Source organism: Mobula hypostoma, chromosome 8, assembly GCF_963921235.1.
Source record: "Mobula hypostoma chromosome 8, sMobHyp1.1, whole genome shotgun sequence".
Lineage (NCBI taxonomy): Eukaryota > Metazoa > Chordata > Chondrichthyes > Myliobatiformes > Myliobatidae > Mobula > Mobula hypostoma.
The window spans coordinates 23,509,453-23,529,249 of NC_086104.1; the positions used below are offsets into that span (position 1 = coordinate 23,509,453).

The 19,797-nt window shown below is 45.8% G+C and overlaps 1 protein-coding gene across 1 annotated transcript in view; it reads left to right on the forward strand.

Annotated features, from left to right (window-relative positions):
- ryr2a (ryanodine receptor 2a (cardiac)) overlaps nt 1-19,797 on the forward strand; it is an 801,439-nt gene that overhangs the window by 502,848 nt on the left and 278,794 nt on the right. The window contains exons 36-37 of the mRNA XM_063055593.1: nt 4,760-4,960; nt 10,923-11,028. Coding sequence (XP_062911663.1) covers nt 4,760-4,960; nt 10,923-11,028 — 307 coding nt within the window. The remainder of the gene's footprint in view (nt 1-4,759; nt 4,961-10,922; nt 11,029-19,797) is intronic.

Here is a 19,797-nt window from a genome sequence, read left to right on the forward strand (position 1 = left end):
TTGCAGTACCCAAAGACTACTTGTTCACCTGGCATTGGACATACCACAGGCTCTCTCTCTCTCCCTAATAAGGGAAAAAGAGGTGTCCCCATCTCACCAATGTCTTGTATAACTGCAATGTAATATCTTAGTTTCTATACAGAGTGCCCTGACTGATGAAAGCTAGCATACCAAAAGCCTTCTTTACAACCCTCTCTAACTGAGACACAATTCTCAGGGAACCATTTGCTTGTACTCTCAGGTTCTCTGTTTTAAAACATTCCTCTAGGGTCCTACCATTGACCATGAATACCCTACCCTGACCTGTCTTCCCCAAATACAACTAGTTGAACATACTTAATGACTTGGCATCAGCTACTTTCTTTATGATAGAGATTTTCATAGGTGCTCCACTCTCTCGGAGAAGAAATTCTCAACTTGGACACATTTAGCATTGTGGGGGTGGGGGCAGGTAGTTGAGGACCAGGGCTTTCTGTCAAAGGAGAAGGGATAAGCATGCAAGGAGAATATTTTCTTCATCTACTCTGTCCAGCCCTGTTAGAATTTTGAAATTCTGTCTCATCCTTCTCAAATCCACTTAACATAATTAGCCCAATCTCTCTTAATCCATCAGTCTTTCCAAAGAGGAATTACTTCGGGAAATTTTCACTGAGCTCATTTCCATGCTGGAGATAGACTTGCAGAACTGCCTCCATTGTCAAGTTACATGTGACTGTAATTGCCATCAGGAATTCACATGACCACATCCAGTGTCTAATTTTGGAGACCTTTGAAACATAGTGATCATGCATCTGGCTAAGAGGAGCCTTAGTTCCAAATTTCATCTGGAAGCTGATGTCTCCGACAATGCAACATCACTCTTTATTGCAAAGGGATGGAATCTTAGATTTTGACATCAAATGTTATAGCTATATAGAACCCTGGTCAAACCCCACTGTGCTTGGATTACTGTGCTCAGTTCTGCTCACCTCACTTTAGGAAGGATCTGGAAACTATAGAAAGGGTGCAGAGGAGATTTACAAGGATGTTGCCTGGATTGGGAAGCATGCCTTATGAGAATAGGTTGAGTGAACTCAGCCTTTTCTCCTTGAAGTGGCAGAGTATGAGAGGTGACCTAATAAAGTTGTATAAGATGATGAGAGGCATTGATCATGTGGATAGTCAGAGGCTTTTTCCCAGGGCTGAAATGGCTAACACGAGAGGGCACAGTTTTAAGGTGTTTGGAAGGAAGTACAGAGGAGATTTCAGAGGTAGGTTTTTTACGCTGAGAGTGGTGAGTGTGCGAAATAGGCTGCCGGTGATGGTGGTGGAGGTGGATACCATAGGGTCTTTTAAGAGACTCCTGGATAGGTACATGGAGCTTAGAAAAATAGAGGACTATGGGTAACCCTGGGTAATTTCTAAAGTACATGTTCGGCACAGCATTGTGGGCCGAAGGGCCTGTATTGTGCTGTAGGTTTTCTATGTTTCTATGTTTCTAAAGCTCTGAAAAGCACAACATAAATTAAAATTAATAGTATTGCTAATGCTGGAACTCTGAAATAAGAACAAAATCAAAAGCACACAATGCTCCACTCCACAGGTTTGGCAGCATCTGAAGTTAAGAAGCAAAGTTAAAGTCTCAGGTTGAAGAGCCTTTGTCAGAACTGCTGAGTGTTTTCTTTTTGAACTATATAATTTATTTTTTCTTTCACCTAGTCACCTCACCATAGTTCTCCTCCTCCTACCCACTTCCCTCATTTAAGTTAAGAGCAAAGCTAAGGAGAACGGGTCCAATATGAGAGAAGCATAAAAACAAATTCTTTGGAACACACTGCCCAGAGATGACCAAGGAAGACTACCTTACCTGCATTTGCTCCCAGTTCATATGCTGGGATGATCTTGGATGCAGGACTGGAAGAGGGAGATGGTAGGGTGATGGGATTTAGAGATTAAGAAGGATGGGTGGATGATAAGATGGTGGGGACGGTTTGAAAGCAACAAGATGATAAGGTGTGTACAATGCCTGGTGTTTGAGAATAAAAAAGAGCATCAGATCCAAGATCAAGAGGTCCTGTTGGGCTGACTAAAAGCAGGGAATTTGGTTACAGAGAAGGAGAGCAAAAATGATCACGGGCAACCATTTAACTGGCAATATATTAATGTTCCAATTTGTATTCCCACGCATCAATCAGCTTGATGTAAAATGGACAGTAGAATCCACATGATCTGAAAGCTTTTTATAATAATAATTGACATATCACATCTGCGTAAAGGTGATATTTAACTTAAGTTGTCATTTATTTATCTGATACTGATATCCTTCATCTTTGCTACATTTTTGTTCACACCTTAAATTTGCACAGATATTGAGAATGATAACGTACTATTTTTTTGAACATCAGCTCTACTAACATATGTGGAAATTTATGATGATTATCTACTTGGTGGTTTTATTTAAAGATTGAAACTGAAATTCTTAATTTCATATCTTTTAAAAAATGAATCCAAATTTTATTTTGCATTATAACCTGATATATGGACGTTACATTAAAATCCAAAAATATTCTGTTTCCTTTGCTCTCATCAAAGAACTAACAGTTAGCTTCTATCAACTTTGATGTCATTTCCTGTTATAATAAAAATCCCTGGACAAATGGCTAATGCATTTCATAATCTTTCCTTCGTAATGGGTGATCTAGTTATCATTTAAGATGTACCTTACAATTAGTCTTGCATGTTCCACTGTCGCATTTTATCATTAGCAAGTAAAAGATATGCTTGGGAATAAGATTACAACCCAATCCAAGTTGAAGACTTGTCATTTTATTAATTCCTGACTCCACCCTGAATTACTATTGTACAGAAAATCAAGGGCTCACAGCATGGGTGTATCCTACCAAATGCTGAAGGTTCTCCCAAACACTAATGTGAGGAAAACACATGCTGTAGTTAGGGCATTTCAGCATGATGAGATGTCACCTGGTCCGGTATGTTTTCCATACCCAGCCTTACTCAACCCAAACCCAGCAATACAGTTGTCCCCCATTGGCCACCAATCAAATCACGGGACTCAAATGCAAAATGGAAAAAGAAGGCATTTGAATAAAGATTTAGAGATTGGTTGCCTAATGTGCTTAAATATTCAAAAGAGGTACAACTCTCAAAAATATTATGCATAAACTCAAAGATTTACCACTCCAACGCAGCTAGTAGTAATTTTGTTGCAGTGTCTGATCATCATCAGAGACAGTGGGAACAAACAAGTCTCTCTAAGCAAATTTTCCCAGAAATATTTGGAAGTAGAATAAGTTCTATATGAATTTCTAGGATCTGGGTATCATTAACATGGCCAGTATTTATTGTTCATCCCTAACTTCTAAGGAAAATTGGGGTAGATCATTTACTTGAAGTCATTCCTTATGGGGTGTTGTTGGATAGTTCCAAGATTTAGCTCCAGCGATGACAAAGAACTGACAGTATATGTTCAACTCAGAATGATGCACAACTTGGAGCAAAGCCTCTAAGGCGCTAGTGATTCCAGATGTCTGCTGCCCTTATCTTTCTTAGTGGAAGGTCATGGATTTGGGATGTGCTGTTGTAGTAGCCTTGGTGAATAACTACAACGTACACTGCAGTCATAGTGAGCTGGTGGTCAAGGGAATGAATATGCAGAAGTGTCAGCAAGAAAGTATCGAGCTTCTTGAGAGCTGTTGGTGCTGCTTTCCGATAAGTAGTTAATTCTTCATCTTTCAGCTAACTTGTGTCTTGTAGATGATGGAAAGGACAAGTCACTCGCCCCAAGATGTGTAGCTTCTAACTTGTTCTGGTAGCCCTAGTTTTCTGTGGCTGGCCTACGTGACTTCCTAGCCAATGGTGGCTCCCAGAATGTTGACAGTGAAGAACCTAGTGAATAATAATAATATTAATATCTTTGAAGGTGCTTGACACATATGTCACATAAACATCAGTCTTTGCCTGCATGTGTTCTTCATACATGTGCTAAGGTAGGAAAACCTCCCCTTTCTTAACAGAAATGTAAATGTCTAAAATAGGTGCAGAGTATAGATAAAAGAGGGATTCTAAAGGTCTGAGAAAAAGAATGTATAATCTTTGTCTCTCTCTTAAGAATAGGGTGTGAGAGGATCTAAAAGAAGAGCAGATGATGAACTGGACAAGTAACAATCTTCTGGAGGAGCTCAGTGACTGAAAAGGTATCTCTGAGGGGAAAGAAACCATTGATGTTTCAGAAAAAATCCTGCATCATGACTGAAATGTGCAGAGTTCTCATCCTAACCCTGATGCTGCTCGATTCTCTAAGTTCCTCCAGCAGGTTGTATTTTTGCTCCAGATTTCAGCATCTGCAGTCTCTTATGTCTCCAAGTGGATGAGACAATTTGGAATAAATAGACCGATGGGAGATGGAGATCTGAAGATGTCAATGTTTTGGAGTTTTTTTTTGTAGTTTTAGTTGGAGCTGTCAGAACAGAATCAGTAACTGTGTAATTCATACATAAATTTTCTTTGGCCTGAATTTCATCTTCTCAAGATTTGCTTGTGGTTAAAGCAATTAAGAATATTTAGAAGAGAGGATTTCTCTTTCAATAGTTTGTACAAAGTAGATTCACTTTGTGAACAATTTTTGCTTCAAGCTAAATATTATGAAGACCTTGCAGAACATCTGTGTTTACATAGTCACCTAATGGGAGAGGTATCCATGATTCCTGCACCACCTACTGTGAAGAGATTCTGCTGTAAATATTGACTTTCTTTTTTACAGATGTGCCACCTTCTGCAGTATTTGTGTGACTGTCAACTCCGCCATCGGATTGAAGCCATTGTCGCCTTTTCCGATGACTTTGTGTTAAAGCTCCAAGAGAACCAGAGGTTCCGATACAATGAAGTGATGCAGGCATTAAATATGTCTGCAGCATTGACTGCCAAGAAAACCAAAGAATTCCGATCGCCTCCACAAGAGCAGGTAGGAAAATTGCACTGGGTGTTCTGAATATTTAATTATCTATGTCTAGTCATCATTAAAACATCTAATTAAAAGTACTGAATCCCTGTAGATATTTTATTATTGCTGATTTTAAGTTGATTTGAAAATTGGGCTGGGTGTTTATTAGAAATGTTTTATATAGAATCATAGAATCTTTGTAGAATTCGGCCCATCAAAACCATACTCTCTGAAAAAATTAATCCAGTCGCCACCATTCTTTCCTTGTACACCTGGAAATTAATTTCTCTACCCAATTCCCTTGAGAAAATCTTGGTTGATCCTGTTACCAGCTCATTGTGCATTCCAAAGGAAGACCTCACTGTACAAATAATTTCCCGAAATATATTTGAATTCTGAATTATTACTGTGAATTATTTCTTGATTGAAAGCCAATGGAATGAAAAAATTCCACCTGCTGTTTTTAAACTTGGTACCATATTTTATCTCCTATTGCCATATATTCTGGGCTCTTCAATCATAGTTGAGTAATCAAAGTAGTAACTGATGAACTGGCTGCTTCTCTGACTAAAATTTATTGAAGCTATCCATCTTGACATGAGGAAGCACCACCTTTGCTTTGAGGTGTTCTGTATGCTTCACATTTGAACAGAGTCTTAACTGGCATGTTGGTACTAAGTAGATGCTTCAGTGTTGTAGGTGTTGACTTTCATATGAGACTTCGATGAACTCAGGCCCTGTGTGTCAATCAAATCAGGGGAATGTAAAAGTCCTCCATTGCACTGTTTGTTGGTGACCAGGAGCTCCCGAGGAGACGTTGCATTGTGTAGCAGGAGAGAGTTCAAAAGAAGTGAATGGGGGCAGTCGGGACATTCTGTGAGCCACAGTTCCTGAGGAGATATTGGATTGTACATAATTAGGCACGTGGTAAGAGCACAAAAAAAAGTTAAGTTAAAGCAGAGCAGCCTTTGTGGGAGTGGGCCAGTGTTAGAGTGGAAAGCTCAGGCTTTGACTTATAGAGGCTTCAGTGAGGAGAGGCAGAGGCTGTAGGTAGATTTTTAAAAATTTAATTTCTTTCCCTCTTATTGCATGGTTAGAGCAGTGGGGATGCCAGGCAGGATAGTGGAATGCTCCTTTTGCAGGATGTGGGAAGATAGGGAGATCTCCAGTGTCCCCGTCTACTCTACCTACAATAAGTGCATTCTTGCAGCTTACACCCAGGGTGCAGGACACAGGGAACTGGGTGACAGTAAGAAGGGGGAAAGGGGACAGGCAGCCAGTGGCCATTCCCCTCAACAGCAGGTGTACTGCTTTGGATGCTGTTGTGGGGAGGGGGAATGACCTGGCAGAGGAAAGCCACAGCCGTCAGGTCTCTGGCAGAAAGTCTGGCTCTGTGGCTCAGAAGGGTAAGGGGAAGAAGAGGAATGCTGTAGTGACAGGGGATTCTATAGTTAGAGTAACGAGCAGGAAATTCTGTGGACGCGAAGGAGGCACCTGGCTGGTATGTTGCCTCGCAGGTGCCAGGGTTGAGTCCACAGCATTCTAAAGGGGGACAGCTGAAATTCGTGCTACATATTGGCACAAATGACATAGGTAGGAAAAGGGAGGACGTCCTGAAGAGAGCATTTGGCAGTTAGATAGAAAGCTGAAAAGCAGGACTTGCAGGGTAGTAGCCTTTGGATTGCTGCCTGTGCCACACGCCAGTGAGGGTAAGAATGGGATAATTTGATAAATGAACGTGTGGCTTTCACGCGTGGCTTTTGACAAATGAATTGGTGCAGGGAACAGGGTTTCAGATTTCTGGATCATTGGGATCTTTTCTGGGGAAGGTATGACCTGTACAAAATGGACAGATTACACCTGAACCCGAGGGGGACCAATATCCTTGCTGGCAGGTTTGCTAGAGCTTTTGGGGAGGATTTAAACTCATTTGGTAAGGGGACAGAAACTGGAGTGATAGGGCTGAGGATGGTGCAGTTGGTATATCGTACAAATAGATGCAGTGTGTAGTGAGACTGCCAGGAAGGACAGGCAGATGAGAGGGTCAGTGGGATGAGTTGAAGTGTAACATGGGAACAAAATCTAATAGGGTGATGAATATAGGACTGAAGGTGTTAAATTTGAATGCACGCAGTATACAGAATAAGGTAAATGATCTTTTAATGCAGTTAGAGATTGGCAGGTATGTCTTTGTGGGCATCACTGAGACGTGACTGAGAGGGGATCATAATTGGAAACTTAACATCCAAGGATACACATTGTATTAAAAGGACAGGCAGGTAGGCAGAGGGAGTGGAGTGGCTCCTTAAAAAGAGATGACATAGGATTGGAAGATGTAGAGCCCTTGTGGATAGAGTTAAGAAACCATAAGGTCAAATAGACCCTGATGGGAATTATATACCAGCCTCTGAACAGTAGCTAAGATGTGGGATTCAAATTACAACAGGAGATAGAAAAGGCATGAGAAAAGGGCAATGTTAAAATTGTCGTTACGCAGGTAGATTGGGAAAATTAGGTTGATGCTGGATCCCAAAAGATAGAATTTGTAGAATGCGTATGAGATGGTTTTTTTTTACAGAATCTTGTGGTTGAGCCAACCAGGGGAAAGGCAATGCTGGATTGGGTGTTGTGCAATGAACTGGATTTGATTAGGGAGCTTAAGGTAAAGGAACCCTTTAGAGGCAGTGAGCATAATATGATAGAATTCACCCTGCAGTTTGAGAGCGAGAAGGCCAAAGTTGATTGGACGATGACACTATCAGGGATGACGCCAGAACTGCAATGCCTGGGAGCCATTCGGAAGGCGCAGGATAGATATATCTCAAAGATGAAGAAGCATTTTAAGGGAGGTTGAGGAAACCATGGCTGACAAGGGAAGTCAAAGAGAGCATAAAAGCAAAAGAGAGGGCATATAATACAGCAAAAAATAGTGGGAAGTTACAGCATTGGGGAGCTTTCAAAAACCACTGGAAGGCAACTAATAATAAACACAAGAGATTTTGCATATGCTGGAAATCCAGAACAACAGATACAAAATGCTGGAGGAATTCAGCAAGTCAGGGGAACGAACAGTCAACATTCCGGTCCATGAACCTTCATCACAACTGGATAGGAATGGGGAAGATGACAGAATAAGAAGGCGGGGGAGTGGAAGGAAGACCAGCTAGAAGGTGATAGGTGAAGCCATGCTGAGCCAGTTTGGGATAAGGAGGATTAAGTAAGAAGCTAGAAGGTGATAGGTGGAAAAGATAAAGAATTGGAGAAGAAGGAATCTGACAAGAGTGGAGAAGAGACCATGGGAAAAAAGGAAAGAGAATTGGGCCCTAGGAGGAGGTGATAGACAGGTGAGGAGTAGAGTTAGGAGACCAGAGTGGGGAAATGAAGAAAAAATGGGAAAGGGAAAAAACTGGAAGTTGTAGAAATTGATGTTCATGCCATCAGGTTGGAGGCTACCTATACGGAATATAAGCTGTTGCTCCTCCAACCTGATAGTGGCCTGATCGTGGCAGAAGAGGAGGTCATGCACTGACATGTCAGAATGGGAATGGGGATATGAATTAAAAAGGTTGGCCACTGGGAAATCCTGATTTCTGTGAATTGAGTGGAGGTGTTCAACAAAGCAGTTACCCAATCTACAGTGGATCTCACCAATGTAGAGGAAACTGCACTCGGAACACAGGATATGGTAGATGACCCCAAGAGATTCACAAGTAAACTGTTGCCTCACCTGGAATGACTGTTTGGAACAATGAATGGAGGTGAGGGAGGAGGTGAAGTACATCTTCTGTTTGCAACAAGTTTTTTCAGATATATAAAGGATAAAAGAGAGTTGAGAGTGGATATCAGGCTGCTGGAAAATGACACTGGAGAGGTAATAATGGAGAAACAAAGAAATAACAAACAAATATAAAGGGCATTTTGCATCAGTCTTCACTGTGGAGGAGACTAGCAGCATGCCAGAAATTCGAGAGTGTGAGGGGGCAGTCGTGAGTTTAGTAGCTATTACTAAAGGGAAGATGCTTGGGAAGCTGAAAGATCTGAAGGTAGATAAGACACCTGGACAAACAGACTACACCACAGCATTCCGAAAGTGGTAGCTAAAGAGATCACAGAGGTACTAGTAATGATCTTCCAAGAATCAATAAATTCTGGAATGGTTCCAAAGGTCTGGAAAATTGCAAATGTCTTTCCACTCCTTAGGAAAGGAGGGAGGGAGAAGAAAGAAAATTATAGGCCAGTTAACTTGACATCAGTGGTTGGGAAGATGTTGGAGACGGTTGTTAAGAATAATGTTTTGAGATACTTGGAGGCACATGATAAAATAAGCCAAAGTCAGCATGGTTTCCATCAGGGGAAATCTTCCCTGACAAATCTGTTGGAATTCTTTGAGGGAATAGCAAGCAGGATAGACAAAGGAGCATCAATAATATTGTTCACATAGATTTTTAGAAGACATGAGACTGCTTAACAAAATTAGAGTCCATGGTGTTACAGGAAGGATACTAGCATGGATAGAAGATAAGCTGACTGCCAGGAAGCAAGGAGTGGGAATAAAGGGTGCATTTTCTGGTTGGCTGCCAGAAGTTGGTGTTGGCATTGCTTCTTTTCACATTATAAGTCAATGATTTGAAGATGGAATTGATAACTTTGTGGTCAAGTTTACAGATAATATGAAGACAGGTGGAGGAGCAGGTACTGTTAAGGAAGTAGGGAGTCTGCAGAATGACATGGACTAATTGGGAGAATAGGTAAAGAATTGGCAGATGGAACATAGTGTAGAGAAATGTATCACCATGCCCTTTGGTGGAAGGAATAAAGATGATGACTATTTCTAAATGGGGAGAAAATTAAAATATCAGAGGTGCAATCAATAGATTAAAAAGATAAACAACAGGAAATCTGCAGATGCTGGAAATTCAAGCAACACACATCAAAGTTGCTGGTGAACGCAGCAGGCCAGGCAGCATCTCTAGGAAGAGGTACAGTCGACGTTTCAGGCCTTTTGGATCTCCCCCTCCCCCTCCCACTTTCAAATCTCTTACTAACTCTTCCTTCAGTTAGTCCTGACGAAGGATCTCGGCCTGAAACCTCGACTGTACCTCTTCCTAGAGATGCTGCCTGGCCTGCTGCATTCACCAGCAACTTTGATGTGTGTAGATTAAAAAGATAGATACCTCTATATATGCAACTTCCAAGTTTTTGCCAGGTGAGTTTATAACATTAAACTGAGCATGAGATCTACTCCTCATTTGACATCTCAGAGCAATTTTTTAAGAAGATACATTTGGGTGGCTCATTGGTACTACTGGTAGAGCTGCTGCTTCAGACCTCGAGCAGCCTGGGCTCAGTCATAATCTCTGGTGCTGTCTATGTGGAGTCTGCATGTTTTCCCTGCGACTGCCTGGGTTTCCTCCAGGTGCTTAAGTTTCTTTCCACATCCGAAAGGTGTGTGGGTTGGGAGATTAATTGACCCCTATCATTGCTGCTGGTGTTTTAATGAGTGCTGGAAGGTAAAGTTGGTGGGAAAATGGTGAGAAAGAGAAATGGAATTAGTGTCAAATTAGTGCGTGAGGTCTTAATGGTTGGTGCAGACTCAGTGAAAAACTATCTCTTAAGCTCATTGAAAACATTCAAAAGATGACCCACAAGAAATCCTGGATGTTTGTGTATACTTCCTTGATAAATAGCCTACACATACCTGCCAAGCATAGTTGATAAAGACCCAAATGACGGTCACAGAAATAGTAAAGATATGTATGTAATTAATGATTGACTTAGATATGTTGGGCTGAAGACCCATATCTGTGATGAATTTGTGACTCTAATTCTGGTTCAGATGAAAAAGAATGAAAGACTCAAATGTAGTTTGAGTATTTTGCAAGAAATTGTACTCCGTCATCTACACAGTGAGCTTGTCCTGATTTTTTTACTCCAGCAATATAAGAGCTTTGTTGTAAGAGTAATATATCTGTTTTATTTTCAGATTAACATGTTGCTAAGCTTTAAAAATGACAGACGTGAGTGTCCTTGCCCAGGAGAAGTACGTGAAGACTTGCTGGATTTCCATGAAGATCTCATGGCACATTGTGGTTAGTGCCCATTTTGAAAGTATCCTTCCTATAATTGTGGGCACACCAAGCCAAATTCACATAATATACAGTTGTAGCGATGTGCTACACACAGCGCTAGAATAACCACACGGAGTCGGTGAGTTGGAGTTGCGATGAAAGAGGTTTATTCAAACTTCGCGGCCCGCTTTAAAGCCTTCCCGTTCCTGCCCTTTTTGCTGCCCGCCCTCTGCCTGCGCGTGCTGCTTCATGAGCCGGTTCGTGGGTGTCAGAAAGTGAGTCGCCACATAACCCCCCCCCCCCCAGAACCGGCGATACCTCCCCCAATGTCCATAGTCTGGATCGGCCTCTGTTTGGGAGGTCTGCCCCTGCGCCGCGGTGCCTGAGCCTGGACCGGTTGCGCCAAGTCCACATGGGCCGGTTTGAGTCGGTCCACCGTGAAAACCTCCTCTCTCCCCCCAATGTCCAGCACGAACGTGGACCCGTTGTTGCTGATCACCTTAAACGGCCCCTCGTAGGGCTGCTGTAGCGGTGCCCGGTGTCCGCCCCGTCGTACAAAAAGAAACTTACAGTTCTGCAGGTCTTTGGGTACGCAGGTCGGGCTCTGTCCGTGCTGTGAAGTGGGTATGGGGGCCAGGTTACCGAGCCTCTCCCGTAGTCTGTCCAGGACTGCTGTGGGTTCTTCCTCTTGCCCCCTTGGGGCTGGTATGAACTCTCCTGGGACGACCAGGGGCGCGCCGTACACCAACTCGGCCGACGAGGTGTGTAGATCCTCTTTGGGCGCCGTGCGGATTCCGAGCAGGACCCAGGGAAGTTCGTCCACCCAGTTAGGCCCCTCCAGGCGGGCCATGAGAACCGATTTCAGGTGACGGTGGAAGCGCTCCACTAGTCCGTTCGACTGTGGGTGGTAGGCAGTTGTGTGGTGTAGCTGTGTTCCGAAAAGTCTGGCCATAGCCGACCACAGGCTGGAGGTGAACTGGGCGCGCCTGTCGGAGGTAATGTGGGCCGGTACTCCAAAGCGTGCTACCCAGGTTGCGATCAATGCTCGGGCGCAGGGTTCGGAGGTGGTGTCGCTGAGCGGGACTGCCTCTGGCCATCTGGTGAACCGGTCTATCATAGTTAGAAGGTACCGCGCTCCTTGTGACACTGGCAGGGGCCCCACGATATCCACATGGATGTGGTCGAACCTCCGGCGGGTGGGTTCGAACCGCTGCGGTGGAGCCTTGGTGTGCCGCTGCACCTTGGCCGTTTGGCACTGCATACACGTTTTGGCCCATTCACTGACCTGTTTACGAAGTCCATGCCACACGAACCTGTTGGAGACCAGCCGGACAGTTGTCCTGATGGAGGGGTGCGCTAAGTTGTGAATGGATTTGAACACCCGCCGGCACCAGGCTGCTGGGACAACGGGGCGGGGTTGGCTGGTAGCTACGTCACATAGTAGGGTCCTCTCACCTGGGCCTACGGGGAGGTCTTGGAGCTGCAAACTGGAGACTGCAGTCCTGTAACTGGGGATCTCAGCGTCTGCCTGCTGTGCCTCTGCCAGCGCTGCATAGTCCACCCCCTGGGACAGGGCCTGTATGGTAGGTCTGGAAAGTGCGTCTGCCATGACATTGTTCTTTCCAGAGACATGCCGGATGTCCGTCATGTACTCGGAGATGTAGGACAGATGTCGCTGCTGGCGGGACGACCAGTGGTCGGACACCTTAGTGAACGCAAAGGTAAGCGGTTTGTGGTCTGTGAATGCGGTGAAGGGCCTACCTTCTAAGAAGTACCTGAAATGCCGGATTGCCAGGTATAGTGCCAATAGCTCCCGGTCGAAAGCACTGTATTTGAGTTCGGGTGGTCGTAGGTGTTTGCTGGAGAACGCCAGGGGTTGCCAGCGACCCTTGATGAGTTGTTCCAGCACTCCACCGACTGCTGTGTTGGATGCGTCCACCGTGAGGGCAGTAGGAATGTCCGTTCTGGGGTGCACTAGCATCGCTGCGTTTGCCAAGGCTTCTTTGGTTTTAACGAAAGCGGTTGCGGCCTCTTCGTTCCAGGTAATGTCCTTGCCCTTACCCGACATTAGAGTGAACAAGGGGCGCATGGTTCGGGCTGCTGAGGGGAGGAAACGGTGGTAGAAATTCACCATACCCACGAATTCCTGCAAGCCTTTGATTGTGTTGGGTCGGGGGAAGTGGCGGACTGCGTCTACCTTGGCGGGCATCGGGGTAGCCCCGTCTTTAGTAATCCTGTGGCCCAGGAAGTCGATGGTGTCGAGTCCGAACTGGCATTTGGCTGGATTGATTGTAAGGCCGAATTCACTCAGGCGGGAGTAGAGCTGGCGGAGGTGGGACAGATGCTCCTGCCAACTACTGCTGGCTATGAGGATGTCGTCCAAATAGATGAATGCAAAGTCCAGGTCACGTCCCACCGTGTCCATTAGCCGCTGGAAAGTCTGTGCGGCGTTCTTTAGACCAAACGGCATTCGGAGGAATTCGAAAAGTCCGAACGGGGTGATAAGTGCTGTTTTGGGGATGTCGTCCGGATGTACAGGGATTTGATGGTATCCCCGGACGAGGTCTACCTTGGAAAAGATCCTTGCGCCGTGTAGGTTTGCTGCGAAGTCTTGAATGTGCGACACAGGGTAGCGGTCTGGCGTTGTAGCCTCGTTCAGTCTGCGGTAGTCACCGCATGGTCTCCAGCCCCCCGTTGCCTTGGGCACCATGTGAAGGGGGGAGGCCCATGGGCTGTCGGACCGTCGTATGATCCCTAATTCCTCCATCTTCTTGAACTCCTCCTTCGCCAGTCGGAGCTTGTCCGGGGGAAGCCTTCGAGCACGGGCGTGGAGGGATGGTCCCTGGGTCGGGATGTGGTGCTGTACTCCGTGTCTGGGCATGGCTGCCGTGAACTTGCGGTGTCAGTACTGATGGGAAATCCACCAGGACCCTGGTGAATTCATCGTCGGACAGCGTGATGGAGTCCAGGTGTGGGGCTGGCAACTGTGCTTCACCCAGGGAGAACGTTTGAAAAGTCTTGGCGTGGACTAATCGCTTCCCTTGCAAGTCGACCAGCAGGCTGTGGGCTCGTAGAAAATCCGCCCCCAGCAGTGGTTGGGCCACGGCGGCCAGTGTGAAGTCCCACGTGAACCGGCTGGAGCTGAACTGTAGCCGCACCGTGCGGGTGCTGTAGGTTCGTATTGTGCTGCCATTAGCGGCCCTCAGGGTGGGTCCCGGTTCTCTGTTGCGGGTGTCGTAACTCGTTGGAGGTAAGACGCTGATCTCCGCTCCGGTGTCGACCAAAAAGCGGCGTCCCGACTGCTTGTCCCAGACGTACAGGAGGCTGTCCTGATGGCCAGCCGCCGTAGCGATCGGCAGCGGCTGGGCCTTGGCGTTTCCCGGGAATTTGCAGGGCGGTCTGCAGCGGCGGGCCTCCGTGCCCCACCGCTGGTGGTAGAAACACCATTGTTCGTTGGGCTCCTCACTCCAGTCGCCGGGTTTTGTAGGCTCTGCTGCCGGGCCCGGTCTGGTCTGTTGTTGGGCACGCGATTGGTGATCTGTGCGACGGATGCCCCTCTCTCTTTCCTGGCATTCCACAGCACATCTGCTCAGGCCGCCACCTCCTGGGGTTTGCTGAAATCTGCGTCGGACAGCAGCAGGCATATGTCCTCGGGCAGTTGCTCTAGGAACGCCTGCTCAAACATGAGGCAGGGTTTGTGTCCTTCAGCCAGGGCCAGCATCTCGTTCATTAATGCTGACGGCGGCCTGTCTCCCAAACCATCCAGGTGCATTAAGCGGCGTGCTCGTTCGCGCCGTGAGAGTCCGAAAGTCCTTATGAGCAGGGTTTTGAATGCTGTGTATTTGCTGTCCTCCGGAGGCGACTGTATAAACTCCTCAACTTGTGCAGCAGTCTCCTGGTCGAGGGAGCTCAGCACGTAGTAGTAGCGAGTGGACTCCGAGGTTATCTGCCGAATGTGGAATTGTGCCTCTGCTTGTTCGAACCATAAATGGGGTCGCAGCGTCAAGAAGCTTGGCAGTTCCAACGAAACTGCGTGAACAGATGCAGCGTCGGTCATCTCTGGTCCAAATATCGTTTGGGCCGTCGGGGTCACCAACTGTAGCGATGTGCTACACACAGCGCTAGAATAACCACACGGAGTCAGTGAGTTGGAGTTGCGATGAAAGAGGTTTATTCAAACTTCACAGCCCGCTTTAAAGCCTTCCCGTTCCCGCCCTTTTTGCTGCCCGCCCTCTGCCTGCGCGCGCTGCTTCGTGAGCCGGTTCGTGGGTGTCAGAAAGTGGGTCGCCACACAGTAGCAGTAAAATGTGATTCTGTGGGAAAAGTGGAAATAAATGAACATGAACATATTTGAAGGGTAATTGCAACTAATGTCACTATTTGAAAATAAACAAGTTTGGTTAAACTTTGAAGCTCAGTTGTGAGGGTAAATTGGTCAGTGTTGACAGAAGACAATTAAGTTACTGTATCTTCAGCTGGGGATGGGTTGCAGTCAGGGATTGACCATTGGACAGTGAGATTGTACTAGGGAGAGGTTGGTGTTAGGTCAGGATGGGTTGGGTGTTAGAGGAGGGTGTGTTTGGTGTTAGACGAGATTGAGTAAACCAGAGGGAACTCACTTTGGTGTTTGCAAATTTTATTGATGTTTTGAAGAAAGCAGCGTCCAATTTTATTGATTACTTAGAAGTTGAATTAATCAATACAGCAGCATGAGATTTTTCATGGACTTAAGTAGGGAAATTAAAATGGTCAGTTTAAAACTGTTCTGGTCACCTACCAAAAGGAAAGATATCAATAAGGTTGAAAGATTGCTGAGAAAATTTACAACGATGTTGCTGGGATTTGAGGATTTGAGTTACAGGGAAAGGTTGAATAAGTTAAGACTTTGTTCCCCAGAGTGTAGGATAAAGAGGGTAGATTTGATAGAGGTATTGTATATAAAATTATGTGCAGTATAAATGGACAAAAGCCAGCAGGCTTTTTTCCACTGAGCTTGAGTAAGACGAGAACTAGAGGTCATGGGTTAAGGGGTGAAAGGTGAAATGTTTAACGGGAATTTGAGAGTGAACTTCTTCACTCAGAGAGTGGTGAGAATGTGGAATGAGCTGCCAGGGAAGTGGTGGATGTGGGTTCAAATTCAACATTTAAGAGAAATTTGGATATGTACATGGATGGGAGAGGCTTGGAGGTGAGGTACAGGTCAATGGAACTAGGCAGAGTAATAGCTCAGTACAGGTTAGAGGGACTGAAGGACCTGTTTCTGTGCTGTAGTACTCTATGCCTCAATGATTCTATCCATCTCAAAGTTCATCAGTAACAAGAAAAGTGAAAGCTATAACATTCAGGGTGAACTTTCTGTGACCCTGTGACTCTAAAACCATGATCCCTCTTCCTTGATTTGTTTTCTGAATGTCACTAATTGCAAAGTTCAAAGTAAATTTATTATCAAAGTACCTCTATGTCTGAGATTCATTCTCTTGTGGGCATTCTCAATGAATCAGAATCAGGTTTATTATCACTGGCATGTGATGTGAAATTTGAAACTTAGCAGGAGCAGTTCAATGAAATACATAATCTAGCAGAGAGAAAAATAAAAATAATAATAAATAAAAAGGTAAATCAATTACATATATTGAATAGATATACGTATATTGAACGCAGTCCTAATGTCCCTCTGATTCAGCACCCCAGCTATGAGATCATCGATTTTATTCACCAGACACTGCATGTTTGCCAGCAAGATAGTCGGTATAGGGAGTTTAAAACCCCGTTTCCTTAAACGCACCTGTAACCCTGATCTACACCCGCACTTCCTCTGAGGTGTCCTCCGTGGGCGCTTCTGATCACAATCGGTGTTGTTTCTGTCGGTTTTAAGCAGCGATAGTTTTTTAAACGCATTAAGACATCTTTGTTGACTGTATTGAATTTGGAAGTAGTTGTGCTTTTTAGCTGTATCAGGCTGAAATGGGAATATTTAATCGTATCCTTTGAGAGTACTGCTGCTACTCGAATTGCGCCTAGGCACCCCTATGAAATCCGAGAACCATAACAGAGTCACTGAAAGACTGCACCCTACAGAGTAGACAAACAGTGTGCGAAAGACAGCAAACTATGCAAGATAAAAGAAATAATAAATAAATAAATAGATAGATATATAAATAGATGGATAGATAAATAAATAAATAAGCAAGCAATAAATATAGAGAATATGAGATGAAGAGTCCTTGAAGGTGAGTCCATAGTTTGTGTGAACAATTCGGCCAGTGGAATTAACCTCCCTGGTTCACGAGCCTGATGGTTAAGGGGTAATGACTGTTCTTGAACCTGGTCTAGTGAGTCTTGAGGCTCCTGTACTTTCTTCCTGATGGCGGCAGTGAAAAGAAAACATGACCTTGGATCTTGGGGGTGGGGGGGTGGGTCATTGATGATGGCTGCTCCATTCCTGCAAGAGTGCTCTGTGTAGATGTGCTCAGTGGTGAGGAGGTCTTACCAGTGATGTACTGGGCCTTATCCACTACTTGTTGCAGGATTTTCCATTCAAAGGCATTTTTGTTTCCATACCAGGCTGTGATGAAGCCAGTCAATATACTCTCCGCCACACATCTATAGAGATTTGTCAAAATTTTAGGTGTCAAGCTGAATCTTTGCGAACTTCTAAGGAAGTAGAAGCGTTGCTGTGCTCTCTTCGTAACTGCACTTAAGCACTGGGCCCAGGACAGATCCTATGAAAAGATAACACCAAGGTATTTAAAGTTGCTGATCCTCTGAGCACCCCCCCTCCCGCCATGAGAACATCTCATGAACCTCAAGTTTCCTCTTCCCGAAGTCAGTGATCAGCTCCTTAGTGTTGCTGACATTGAATAAGAGGATCCCCTCCGACCTTCAACTGTCTGAGGCAGAACGCTCTGTCCTCAGTAAGGGCCTCACCTTTGTCCACCTTCGCCCACACCTCAGCGAGTTCCGCGTTCGCCGTGACGCGGAACTGTTCTTCCACTGTCTCCGTCTCCGATCCCCTACTTCTTCGGCAAGGACTCTTCCACCCCCACCGATGAGCCCTTCTCCTGTCTTCAACCCTCCTCCTCTTCATGGACACCCTGCTCTGGTCTTCTGCCTGCCCTGGATCTCTTTATTGCTAACTGCCGACGGGACATCAACCATCTCAACTTCACCACACCTTGTTCCAATTCCAACCTCACTCCTTCTGAACGCTCAGCTCTCCACTCCCTCTGCACTAATCCTAACCTTACTATTAAAAGTGCCGATAAGGGGGGTGCTGTTGTAGTCTGGCGCACTGACCTCGACCTTGCCGAGGCACAGCGACAACTCGCGGATACCTCCTCTTATTTACCCCTCGATCGTGACCCCACTAAGGAGCACCAGGCCATTGTCTCCCACACCATCACCGACTTTATCCGCTCAGGGGATCTCCCATCCACTGCTACCAACCTTATAGTTCCCACACCCCGCACTTCCCGTTTCTACCTCCTACCCAAGATCCACAAACCTGCCTGTCCTGGCCGACCTATTGTCTCAGCTTGCTCCTGCCCCACCGAACTCATTTCTGCATACCTCGACAGGGTTTTATCACCCCTTGTTCAATCCCTTCCAACCTATGTTCGTGACATTTCTCACGTTCTTAAACTTTTCGATGATTTTAAGTTCCCTGGCCCCCACCGCTTTATTTTCACCATGGATGTCCAGTCCTTATATACTTCCATCCCCCATCAGGAAGGTCTCAAAGCTCTACGCTTCTTTTTGGATTCCAGACCCAATCAGTTCCCCTCTACCACCACTCTGCTCCGTCTCGTGGAATTAGTCCTTACTCTTAATAATTTCTCCTTTGGCGCCTCCCACTTCCTCCAAACTAAAGGTGTAGCTATGGGCACCCGTACGGGTCCTAGCTATGCCTGCCTGCTTGTTGGCTTTGTGGAACAATCTATGTTCCGTGCCTATTCTGGTATCTGTCCCCCACTTATCCTTCGCTACATCGACGACTGCATTGGCGCTGCTTCCTGCACGCATGCTGAGCTCGTTGACTTTATTAACTTTGCCTTCAACTTTCACCCTGCCCTCAAGTTTACCTGGTCCATTTCCGACACCTCCATCCCCTTTCTAGATCTTTCTGTCTCTATCTCTGGAGACAGCTTATCCACTGATATCTACTATAAGCCTACTGACTCTCACAGCTATCTGGACTATTCCTCTTCTCACCCTGTCTCTTGCAAAAATGCCATCCCCTTCTCGCAATTCCTCCGTCTCCGCCACATCTGCTCTCAGGATGAGGCTTTTCATTCCAGGACGAGGGAGATGTCTTCCTTTTTTAAAGAAAGGGGCTTCCCTTCCTCCACCATCAACTCTGCTCTCAAACGCATCTCCCCCATTTCATGCACATATGCTCTCACTCCATCCTCCCGCCACCCCACTAGGAATAGGGTTCCCCTGGTCCTCACCTACCACACCACCAGCCTCCGGGTCCAACGTATTATTCTCTGTAACGTCCGCCACCTCCAACAGGATCCCACCACTAAGCACATCTTTCCCTCCCCCCCCTCTGCTTTCCGCGAGGATCGCTCCCTACGCGACTCCCTTGTCCATTCGTTCCCCCCCCATCCCTCCCCACTGATCTCCCTCCTGGCACTTATCTTTGTAAGCGGAACAAGTGCTACACATGCCCTTACACTTCCTCCCTTACCACCATTCAGGGCTCCAGACAGTCCTTCCAGGTGAGGCGACACTTCACCTGTGAGTCGGCTGGGGTGATATACTGCGTCCGGTGCTCCCGATGTAGCC